The sequence below is a fragment of the Rhopalosiphum padi genome, chromosome 2 (assembly GCF_020882245.1).
Source record: "Rhopalosiphum padi isolate XX-2018 chromosome 2, ASM2088224v1, whole genome shotgun sequence".
NCBI lineage: Eukaryota > Metazoa > Arthropoda > Insecta > Hemiptera > Aphididae > Rhopalosiphum > Rhopalosiphum padi.
In genome coordinates, this window is record NC_083598.1 from 31298477 (window position 1) to 31312156 (window position 13680).

Consider the following 13680-nt stretch of genomic DNA (forward strand, 5'->3'; position numbering starts at 1 on the left):
ATAAAGTTTGAGAGCTTTATATTTTTTGTACTTTTTAGCCATTTACATAGATAATTTCGTTATATCATTTATCGTTTATTTTTAAATCTATTTAAACGACAATTTTTATCATTTTTAAAATATTATTATATTTCCCCACAATTTATTTAAAAACAAAGGATACGTATTTTAAATCAGTTTATATACTTCTACAATATACGTTTTGTACAATATATTTTAGTATAGTACATTATTTGAGAAATTTTAAGCACTGACACTCGTAGACTCATTATAATTTATAATTAATAATCACTAAAATAAAGTATAATATTCATTACAGGTAGCTGGGTAGTGGGTAGTTATAAACAATATGAGATACACTACATTAAAATATTTCAATATTTATTTTACTACACAGAATTAGCATAAAAAAACATTTATGGATTTATATTTTGTTATATAATATTAATGCGTATAACTTCGGATCACATAATATACGTATCAATAATAGAATATTGCTTTTGGTATCAAATCGCATTATTTACGTTTACTGTTTAGTCAATTTTACATCACAGTTTTCGTTTTACTCGTCGATGTTTATTTGTCTATTTTTTACTCGAGTGCGAGTAAATAGTAAATACCTATATAATAATATATAACAACTATCTATACAAATAAAATATATAATATGTAAGTCGTAATATTATTATTGTGTACACGTGGATACAGACGCCAAACGTTGTTTTGCATAGCCGCATAGGTTAGGTTAAATACGAAGACAATAAATCACTTTCAACTTTCCAAGTTACACATTCTAAATTGTTATAATATTATAATCTAATAAATGATAATCATAAACATACATGCATTGTACAATATAATAAGTATCGTAGATTCGTAATTTATTATAAAATATAAACATGCAGTGTTTCGCCAAATATGCTCATCCCCTTAATGATTTTTTATGTTTTAACATATCTATAACTTGTCATTACGAGTTAATACATTTTTGTATTTTTTAAATATATATATATATATATATATATATAAGACTAAAATTAATTCTTATAATTTTAAAATTACTATGACTTTTGTTATTGGTTTTCATAAATTCGATTAATTTAGAATCTACTCGTAAAAATTAATTTAATATACTTACACCAAAAATCAAAATTTCTTTAAAATAAGTTATCTGCTCAACGAATTACAGTAAAAAAAAAAAAAATGTGATTCCCAATTGAAAAAAAAAAAATAATAAGTTTGTAATTCCACAGGACTCTCCTTAAACAACATAATTAAAGTAATTATTTGAAAATATATTATAGCCTCTAAAAAAAAATGTTTATACACTTGAAAATTGCAAAAATCAGAACTCATTATTAAAGTAATAAGTAGCAACAAACGTGGGTGATCACGTCATGGTGTATCACTGTACGACAACTGTATTAGACACCGCTACTGTATAGTGGCTGATCAATGCTGTAATATATGTATCTATCGGGTTTTTGCATTACACACTTAAAACGTCGTGTGTCATTCCGCGGGGAATAATCTTGCTCGATTTCCCTTTTAATTTTCGATTGTTCTTTTTTCTTCAACCGTTTTATTCGTTTTAAATGTAATTGGAATCTCGTTACAAAAACGGCAGACACATATTATTATATTGATGCACGAAATTCGATTTCACGTGTTTTGACTGTTTCTTATTTTTTTTCTTTTTATGTCATATCTAGAATAAAATAAAAATGACACTATATTATATACATCTGTGCGTAAGACGTATTTATATAAATGCCGTATTATGATTGCGAACAATTATTATTATTATACGGTATAAACGCTTTTACGAGTATTCCGTTATGACGTGACGCGGTTACTGAGGAACGATATAATATATAATAATTTAAATTGGAATTTTTATATTAAAACGATAAAAACGACGTCAAACGTATATTAACTATGCGTATTGTTATGTGGGTATGTAAAAATTAAAAAGTTTCGACAGTTGTATAACAGATCTTCAGACGTTCGCTTTCATGCGAATGTAAAACGCATACCTATTTTAGAAATTGTTAATAAATAATAATAATAATAAATATACTAAAATTATTGATTAGTTAAAAATATTTCACGGAGGTCTTAAAGTATTGGTAAATTTTAATTACACAATATCACGAACAACATAGGTAATAAAACGTACAAATTCATTAAAATATTATACGTCATACTGTATAATATGTACATACTACATAATATTATAATAATTATAATATATATATATATTTTACATTAAACCTAGCCATTACCTATTACATTCCTATACGTAAAGGTTTATCGTTTCTATATGTCTGTATATTATACTATTTATACCACTTGAAATACGTATATTAATATTGTTTACAATTTTTTTTTTCTTAATCGTAATATTTATAATAGTAAATATTTATGATTTATGTAATATGTAATAATATTTTCAGCTATAATACCAACAAATGATATAATTATCTATTATTTTTATATGAATTATTTTAAAGGGCATACCGAACATTTTACGTTTGTTAATACAAAAACTGAAGTTACCTCGATTGCTCTCTCGTTTTATTCTGGCCTTTTTGCGTATAACGGATGGTTAGTACCTATATAATATACCTACTCAATACTGGTAAACAATAACATTTTATATACCGTTGCTTATAATATTATATACATTTACAGTTTCTTTAAATGTACATGGACATCAATTATTTATATATAATGATATTATATGTGTAACATGCATGCTATAAATTAATAACAGTAAAAATTGAATGCCATTTGATAAGAATTCCGCATGGGAATGGACGAAAAGTATAATTTGAGTATCGCTCGGATACGTTTTGTGCAAATGCAGATTCGAAAATATAATATATATGGGTCATAGGCTATACCTATAAGTACTTAAGGAAACCTGCCTATTCGATGAATTGTGATAATATAACGAAGGAAAAAATTGCTTGTTCATGATCTATCCAAAATATTAACAACATAATAGTACCTTTACTATATAGAAAGTCCTTAAACGTAATGCGTGCATGAAATAGGTGATTTGTTTTTTTCAATGCTATAACGTGTCTAGATTGTTCAATTTTTTTTGTATTTTCAATAAGATATATAATAATTAATTTTTAAACAATTACAATAATAACTGTCTGCCAAGCTTAAAATATCAATACGCGTGTTGTTATTAAATTGATTGTAGTAGATATCTTTATTATATAATATATAGTAATTAATATTAAAATAAAAATTATTAAACGTAAATTTTAGCAAAATAAATTACACGTTATACATTATTGCTGCCAGTAAAAACTACCCTGTACCATTACCCTGTTAACTATATTTCTGTTCTCAACCAGTTTTTACGTAATTATAAATTAGTTTTATGTTGTAAAATAAACAAATACATAACCGACAACCCAAATCGCATTGAAAGATACTGCGCGTTATCATAATAACTTAGCAACTGACGCAGTTTTATTTTACGATCGTCCCCATAAAACGTATAACCTTACAGGTACCTTATTGTACCTATATACATCGCGGATGGGTAAATAATTATACCTATTATTATTTTTTACATACTTAGTGGGTATTCCCCACAGCTGCAGTGGTGCATGTTTCCACGTTTTTAAAATTGCATATGTCGATGACATATTTTCTATTTAGGTATATAATATGTATTATGATCGAGTGCGCAGGCTTTACATAGTATGTAATGTAATATTTGTATAAGACATTGCATGGTGTTACGATTAAAGGGCGCAACTGTAACGCATAATTTTACCGAAAAAAACGCACGTTTGATTTGTACAACGTATATTATATTTTTCCTCCAAAATGTGCGTATAAAATCATATAATAATATGTTATTATTTAGACTCGAAAACGTCGCGACATTTTAGCGTGGGCTTTTCTCAATGGCTTCTTATTTATCAATCGGCTTGCAGACGAATGGCTTTTAAAGTTTATTTTCGTAATTAAAGTTCCCAAATTTATTTCGACCAAGAAAGTTTTAAAACAGTTCTAGTTTTGTGATTCGACTATCAAACAATATAGTTAATAATTTGTCCACTTGCAAATTTTTCGAGACACATTAAATTAATTTTATTATACACCGGAACAGCGCCAATAATTTTTCACGATTTTAATTTGTTTCAACCGTAGTTTTCAAATAATTTCCCTTACATATATTATACTTAATCAATTCCTTAAAACTATAATTTATTCGTTACTGTTGCCGCCCTAATTAACAATAACAATAATTATATATACAACCAATATCGTATATTATATAAAAACATGTATAGTCTTAAACAATATAATTATTTGATTACATATTAATTATATGCGCAATACAGAATTTCGTTATTATGTTATAAATATATATACGATTATGTGTTTTATTGTTTTCTAGGAATTATTTAAACTTCGTGATTGAAGAATTAAAAGATCCTATACGGTTTGTAATTTTCATAATTTTACGTTTAGTTAGCCATAACGTCGTTTTCGCAAAGTAATTGTGTTTTTATTATTCCTTAGAAACCTGCCAAGAGCAATAGCAATATCATGCATACTCGTCACCGTCGTGTACGTCTTCACTAATATAGCTTTTTATACAACTTTGTCGCCACAAGAAGTCCTGACTTCGGAAGCTGTCGCCGTTGTAAGTATTTTAAACACGTTTAGCGGATACTTGATACATAATACATGATATCAAACAATCCCGATCAAAAACATACATTGAATAATTGTAAGCGCATATTACATAATACGCTGTTATATCGATGTCTGTCGTTTTCGGTTTAGTATAAATGGTTGAACATAATACACATAAAAAATGTATTTTACAAAGTATTGCATAACAAAAACCATATTAACATTTAACTTGAAATCAAAATAATATTTACATTATTCATTGATACTACGATTATACTAAATTATTATATTCTTAAATCCCTATACTTCAGTATATTAACTATATTATGTATTTTATGTAATGCATTTTGGAGTTATAGTGAGGCTTGATTTAAATAGGTAGATGATATATATGAAACCAAAACTAGCCTGAGAGCTTAAAGCCATTTTGATTATATTTACATTTTCAAAGTACAAAGTTAATGAACGTGAAAAAACTACATCTCAAGTAAATTTTAAAATGATAAATATTTCAAAATAAATATACGCACAAAAACAGATTATGTGATGCATTATAGTTCATGTACCTATACACATATTTGTCCTCGTGAAAATTGATAGGTGCCAATTTGTTTAATGCGGTTAAAAAGAGTTCTGACAATTTTAATAGTAAATTAATAAAATACATAAATCTAAGTTTACTCATATAATTTTAATTTTTAATACATAAATAATGGCTATTATAGAAAAAAAATCAGTAGGTTGGTAAAGCGTCTGTACCTCGTGGGCTTATAAATTATTATTATATATTATTATTACCATATGAACTCGTAAAATATAACGTTCACCGTAAATACCGGATTTACATTTTACTATACAATAGACATAGACACATCTAAGCGTTATTGTGGTCTACTACCACTCGTCAACGTATTATGATTTATTAACATTATTGATTTGAATTGATTGCATGTACGTGTTTTAGACGTTCGCGGAAAGACTGTACGGTCCAATGGCATGGACGATTCCTGTGTTTGTTGCTTTATCTACATTTGGCGCTGTCAACGGCATTCTGCTGACAAGTTCAAGGTTAAAAAATATGTTTTTTTTACGTAAATTATAAGACTTCATAAAAGCGAAAACATTCGGATGTTGTATTCTCGTTCCTTTACAAATCGAGTTTAAATGATAGACCGTATAGGTATTACGAAATAGATTATTGATATAATATTATATGTAGTATAGTTTTATTATGCGACAATAGGTATATAGATGCCTAATAATTTTAAATATTAACAAATAGTAGCGACTATTCTATGGTCCACGTGTTGCTTTAGCAACAATTATTATATACTTCGGTAAATGAAAATAACTCATTATAGTGAAAAACTATAAAATAATTTTTTTTTAAATGTGAAGACTAGTGAAGTATTGTGAGTAATTTTATAATAAATTGATACGTTAACTTGCACGTTATTGGTTGTGACAAATTAAATGCTCACAGATTTGCACCTTATTAAACTCTATTAAATGTAAGCTTCACATATTTTTTAACATACCTACATTCATTTCAGTGATTTTAACTGAATTTTAAATATATATCAAAAATTATATAAACATTTTAACAACTATTTTATTTCATGTTGGCTGTTCCTAATGAGCAATAACAACTTTATACAAATAAATAAATATTATAACTGCTTATATGAAAACATTAAAAATAAATTTATATAAAATATAAATTAAATTAAATTATAATAAATATTGATAATATTATGAAATATAATAATAATATATATTTATATATTTAAATATATAGTTATAATTAAAATAATAATTATTATTTATTTATATTTATCTACATTATGATATTATATTATTAAATATTTATATGAATATGTAGTGAAAATTTCAACTCAATACATTCTTGAGTTAGGTACAATAAAATTAATTTTGTCAAATTCTGGTTTTGCTTAAAAAAATTCTAGTTTTTCCTAATTTTTTTTATTATTTTTCCTTGATTTTATTTAAAAGTAAAGGAAAATTTTTAATTTTGACCCCTCAAATACCAACCATGGATCAATTTGCTATAACTAACCACCTTCGATTTTCTAATTCGAATGTTTTTCTATCATACATTGAGTCAAAACACTTTTTTTTAAATTATTAGACAAATTATAATTTTATATCACCCAAAATCTAATAAGGGCACTAAATATATGTACATGATCTTCTGATTGAATATTGGTGATGCATTGATGATGTATTTTATGTTACCTACTACCTAGTGGATAACAGCAAGATGATTTATTTTTAGTTTTTAGTTTTTTTAACTAAAGACAGTTATCTCCTTTAAGTTAGTGAATTTTCAGAAATATCCTCAACTTGCTTAGCTACAAATATTGTTTTGTGAATAATCACTAAAACAAAAACCAATAAATGCTTATGTATTAAGTAACCTGATATTTCGTAGAGTTTATATTAATTTATTTTATAGTAAATCAAGTGGACGATTAACGGGGGTGGCTTTAGTTTTTTCTCTGGGGGGGGGCAATATTTTTTTTACATTAATATTATACAAATTATACATAATCAAATAAATGAAAATATTTGACGAAATAAAGAGTAAGATGTCGGGGGACATGGTCCTTATAGCCCCCTTAAAAGCCGCCTCTGACGATTAAAGGTATAAAAAAATAACTGCATTTTTATATTCTTGACCACAATTAAAATGTCTAGGTATTGTGTAAAATTTTTTGTATGAATACTTTACATGTTTGTAGAAACTTAATGGTGAAAGTCAAAAATGTTAGAACATCTAAATACTTTTATATGTGTGAATACAATTATACTGATTGACGTATTTGATTAAATAGTTAATTTTATTGTTATGAAAATAAGTCTTCTGCACACATGGCTATAATATTATTTATGACTGTTCGAATTTCGCAAAAAAAAAAATCATAATACTAATTCGATACTTATAGCAATAATGTTCAATGTCATAAAACTATAATATTAAATATTATGCTCGTATCATATATTTAAATATTTTATATTATTATTATTATCTGTTCATTTTAATTCTGATTTATAATTTTTAAATGTACCTAACTACAATTTATGATTAGATTAACTTTTATAATAGCGATAACTTAGTATAAGAGCCCACCTATTTAAAGTAAAACTGTGACTTATCATTTTTAAGTTTTTAAATATAAATCGTATATTATTATTTATTATACCTATACAATGTGTATGTAGATTGTTCTACGCTGGAGCTTTGGAGGGACAAATGCCACAGATCCTGACAATGATCCAAATCAATCGACTGACACCCACGCCGGCAGTCATATGCATTGTAAATATAATGATAAACATAATATAATTACATCATTTAAATTTTATATTTGATAAAAAAAAAATCGATCATAATATATACGTAAGTTATTATGCAGTTTTATTATAATAATATTTTCATCTCGTTTCCACAGTGCTTGCTGTCTCTGATATATTTGCAGATATCTAACATTTACGCTCTCATTAATTACGTGGGATTTGCGACATGGGTAAGTTTGAACAATAAAATAAAATCAAGTTTAAACCAAACATAGCTAACTTCTGGTCAAGTGCATGTATTATATGTAGAGTATTTATGTATCGTTTTAGTTGAGCATCGGGCGTGTCGGTTTTGTGCATACCGTGGCTTCGTTACACTCAACCCGATTTGAAAAGGCCGATCAAAGTCAATATGTTCTTCCCGGTCATTTACATCGCCGCCACACTTTTCGTGACTATAATACCGATAATCGCTAGTCCGGTCGAAACAGGTGGGTGAAAATATCATAATACTATATACGATGATTCCCCGAGCATTCTCATTCCTCTCATATAACTGTGTATGACTATATTAGTATATAGTATAGTATTGTATTTTAAATTCAAATAGGTATTGATATTTTTAAATGCAACGATTTTTTAAACTATTTGAGTAGTATCTTGTGGCAAATGGCAATAAAAATGTATTTATATGTATAATATAATATATCTGTTTAATGTATCGAAGTATAAATAAGTACCAAATTATTCTGAGTTGTTTACACTTTGTGTTCAAAAGTCTGATGATAATAATTTAAAAAAATTGTTTTACATAAAATACATATTATATAATATTTTATAATTATTTCAAATCATCTTAGCGCTCATATCATCTAAATCTATATTTTCCATGAAATTATGGATCTACTTATTATTATTATTTATTATCCATAGAACTTAGAACAGAAAACGTAACTTAGAAACCACTTATTACTTATATAGTTCGAATTTTGGTTTAGATGTATCAACATTTTCAAAAAAGTCGATATATAGATAACATGTACCTACTTATACAAAGTTTGTATCAACACGATGACACAGGATAGTGCATCTTAAATGGTGTAAAAAATCAAAGAATTTAAATTATGGTTTAGATATTATGCATTATAAGATTTCCAAAAATCAGAATTTTAATAAATACATTATTAAAGGATAAGCTGAATGTATGAGCACAAGAGCATTATTGGCCATTTGGCTATTGCATATATGATGGCAACATCCTGTGTAAATATATACCTATACATTTATTATAATTTATAGATATAAAAATATATTTAATTATATTTATAAAATATTAAATCCACTTGGACACAAAAATACGGGCACCTATTTAAATATAAATATCAACGCAATTTTTAAATAAACATCTAAATCCAAATTCACAAGCGATTTGCAAAATTAATGACCTGAAAATATGGCAGAGTTCTTATCGCTTGTAAGCACCCTTCACACATTGTATTCCTAATATTCCATTCTATAATATTAATAAATTATTATTGTTGAATTTTAATGTGTGATTCTAGGGTATGGATGTTTAATGATATTAACTAGTATACCGGTGTATGGTGTGTTCATTTTTTGGAAAAACAAGCCTATGATATTCCACAAAATCGTCGGTAAGAAACACATATACACAATATATATATAATTAGAGTTAGGTAATATGTAGAATTTTGCATAATTGTTGGTAAATCCAAAATGTAGCTAATTGAAATAAAAATCCGTTTCACTTAACTACTGAAGATTAAAAATATGCTATTTTTATAATAAAAACTTTGCGTATTTTTATTTAGTAGGTAGCTACTTAATATTTTATAATTTCAAAATCGTTGAAGTCGTGTATTATTGAGTTAATACACACACATTTTCTAATCTATCAATTTATTTCTTGTTTTATATTATTCGTTCAGCTTTATTTTTTGTCAATGAACATTTTCATGGTTTTATTTGGATTTTTGTTTATTTTCTGTCGACCATCGCGATCGTATTTTTTATGTCTATAACCTACATATTCGTATCATAAATGCATATTATTTATTATTTAAACAGTTTTCTGTATGCATAACACAGAGTTTTTTAGAGAATATTTTCGAGCATATTTCTTAGATTTTTAACATGTAAATATAAATTCTAACTTCTAATCGTAATGTCATAATGATAAACAAATGTATACTTACCTGACTAGTTTAGAGCTATCAGTATCACAGTAATACTAATAATACAATATTATTGGTCGTATAGGTCGGTAGATAGTACCTACTATATTGTGTTTTACATTGATAATTTGAAATGGACTAATGTATCTGGGGGTTGTTTAAATTCGATAATTGCAGGGTGTTTAACACGTTACCTCCAAATACTACTGATGGTGACCACATCAAAAACGCCGGCCAAAGTTTAAAACGCAAACACTCTATCATAATCATCACAACAAAACGTCTATAGTTCTATATTACAACCGTTAACCAACAATAATAATTCCAATAAATAATAATCATAATAATAATATTATAATATGTTATGTGTGCTATAATATGTATTTTATAAGTATATCGACCTAAAACTAAACAATAATATAAAAGACAACGGATTTTATATTAGGTACATACATTATATAATATTATATTAAGTGCTATTTAAAAATATTTTTCTGTTTTACATAGGATTAATTGTATATACTGATGTTGCCCAACATAAGTATATTTATAAAAATGTTAATAATATTAACGAAGATATTACCTACATGATTATCACCTATACGACTATACCTATAAGTAGGCTACCTATATATAGTGATTATACTTTTTACATAATACAATTGTTTAGTCAATTGATACATCATATTGTTTTTATACCAAATACCAAATCAGTATTCATAAATGACAATAATTAACTACTTATTTATAATAATTAAAATTGACTGTTAAAATAAAAAGCTAATAATTACAATTTATATTTTTTTATGATTTGTAAGGTTTTTTTTTTTTGGTTGAATTAAACTCAAATGGTTGTAAATTTGTAATAGATTAATATGCATTTGAACAATGCATAAAAATCTAGGTAAAAATTTAAAAGTATATTTCAATTGTTAAATATTTAAATAAAAAATACCTAAAATAATAAAAAAATTCTTTTGTATTATTGTTATTTGTCTTTTTAATTATTTAAATAAATTTGCTATAAAACCATTATTTTTTACCATTATTATGTAGTTTTAAATATAAAACAATTATTATTTGTTATTTGGATATTCAGTTTAACTGTTTACAGAAGATTGAAGTTATTTCTATGGATATTAACATTAATTTTATAAATGACTATGAAAAAATTAAAACATTTTTGTGGAAAAGTAAAACTTTTTTAACCAAATAAATTACTAATTTAGCTCTAATTAATATAATTTGAATAACTTAATCAAAGAAATAATTAAATATCCTATATAATATATAATATACTATACATTTCATCATAACGTATTTAACTTATTTACTACCCACCTAATTATTAGCTAAAATCATAAAAAATCAATATTATTAAAAAATAAAAAAAAATAATAATAATAATTAATTAACTATATTAGGTCTAGCAATATTCACAACTTCAAATTATTACATTTTAAAATTTATTGTAGGTACTTTTTAGTGATTATTAAAATTGTTATGTGAACCTATTATTAAATTTAAAAGTGCCTATTTGTTCTATAATTTATAATTAATTAATACCTAGGTATAAGTATTATTTTTTAGATTGTTGTTATAAATGTTCATTTTAATCATTTAAAATATTTATGTTTAGTGCCTGTTAGCAATAATGTAGGTATAATATACCTGGTATAAAAAATTTTTTTTTAAATGTAAATTATGTTTTAAAACTAAAGCATTGATATTTTCAATAATCAACACGAAAGAATATGAAAACTATTGTACTTCCAGCATTTGATTATAAGCATTAATAAATAACATTTATATATAAATATTTATTTTTATAAAACATCAACATATTGTCATGTTTTTTTTCATACAATCATTAGATGATCAAAAAAAAATAAGTCTTAATATATATGAAATATATTATATTATCTATGGTTACTTTTTATAATTTTGTATAATTTTTAAATCTAATTTTTGTTTTTTTTTTTTGTAAAATATTTTGTTTGTTATTTTATATCACTATTCTCTTTTGTAGGTAAGTACCTATTTTTATTCTATAATAGGAATTATTTTTTATGTTTTCATGCCAATGTGCATTGTGTTATTGAAAAAAACATACATCATTATTTTTTGTATTATTTTTTTTAAGATTTATTGTATTAAGTTACCTTAATTCTATAAAATATACCAAATAATCATCTATCTTCCAGAAATGAATTAAGTATGTTACTTACCTATTGTGTTAGAACCATACTTGCTATTTGAGATATACATACTACATAAGCCCATACATTTTATTCATGTAGTTTTTAAGTACCTATTTACCATAATAATTAATATTTAATAAATTTTCATAAGATTATAAAAAAAATGTTACACAAAAATATTATTATGATTAATATTGATTATATATATAAAAGGACGCAATAAGTTTTGTTTTATATGATTAGACTTGTTTTTTTGTCCTGTTATTAAAAATTATTGTTAAACATTATGTTATTTGTGCTAAGTATATTAGATGATACCTATAACTATTTCATACCTTAAGTTTAAATATGACTTATATACAATAACTTAACTATGTTTAAGACGTGTGACAATATAATTTACCATATTTAAATATTACAAAATTGTTATTCTAATATCCTAAATTATTATTCAATTATTGAGTAACAATATTTACATTTTACATATTATATCACCTATAAAAACTATTAAAATGTTTTTTTTTCAAATAAAATACAAGGTATGTATTTGTTTATTTGTTATTACTTATATAACCAAGTTGGTGACATGAAATATAGATTTTTTCTGTATGTGGTAAAAGGGTAAATCGAGGAGTAAAATATGAAGAATTTCACCAATTGTGCCATAAGTTTAATGGGGGGGAAGCGGCTTCTTCTACCCCTCAAATAATTTACCAATAATAAATCTATTAATGTGAAAATAAGTCTTTGAGGATTAAAAAATTGTAAAATTAGTGAAAATATATCAAATTAATCTTGGTAATTAGTACTATCTGAATTGTAATTTGTACAATTTTAAGTGTATCATTGTTCATAGGTGAGCATTAACTAGTTAAAAGTAGCTTTTGAACATAATTTAATATCTAATTAATTCTTTGACCTTATAGCTTAATTAAATTAAATATCCATTATAATTAATTAGGTATTTCAGTTAATTTGAAAAATAATAGGTACCCGTTACACGCTTAATAAAAAACGTGTATGTACAAATTTTTATTTATGATTAAAATGAAAAATTAACTTACTATTTATATTATAAATTATAATCAAGCAATAGAGTCTAGGCAATAATTCTAAGCAAAAGTAAAAAAATAAATAATTTAGTAAATACAAACCTAAAGAAGTATGAATTCATACATGATAAGTTATTTATCTTATTATTAAAAAATGTTTATATTATATTAAATGACTGAAAACTATTTATATTTTGGTAGCAGACGTATTATCACCATTAATTAAATTTTAAATTGCAT

The 13680-nt window shown here is 24.6% G+C and overlaps 1 protein-coding gene across 1 annotated transcript in view; it reads left to right on the plus strand.

The window, feature by feature from the left end:
* The window catches only part of LOC132920339 (Y+L amino acid transporter 2), a 38498-nt gene extending 27449 nt beyond the window's left edge, over positions 1–11049 (plus strand). The window contains exons 5-13 of the mRNA XM_060982638.1: positions 2514–2607; positions 4433–4477; positions 4558–4681; positions 5639–5742; positions 7918–8014; positions 8148–8226; positions 8328–8483; positions 9555–9647; positions 10365–11049. Of these exons, the coding sequence (XP_060838621.1) occupies positions 2514–2607; positions 4433–4477; positions 4558–4681; positions 5639–5742; positions 7918–8014; positions 8148–8226; positions 8328–8483; positions 9555–9647; positions 10365–10432 (860 nt within the window). The 3' untranslated portion in view covers positions 10433–11049. The remainder of the gene's footprint in view (positions 1–2513; positions 2608–4432; positions 4478–4557; positions 4682–5638; positions 5743–7917; positions 8015–8147; positions 8227–8327; positions 8484–9554; positions 9648–10364) is intronic.
* Positions 11050–13680: the final 2631 nt, after the last annotated feature.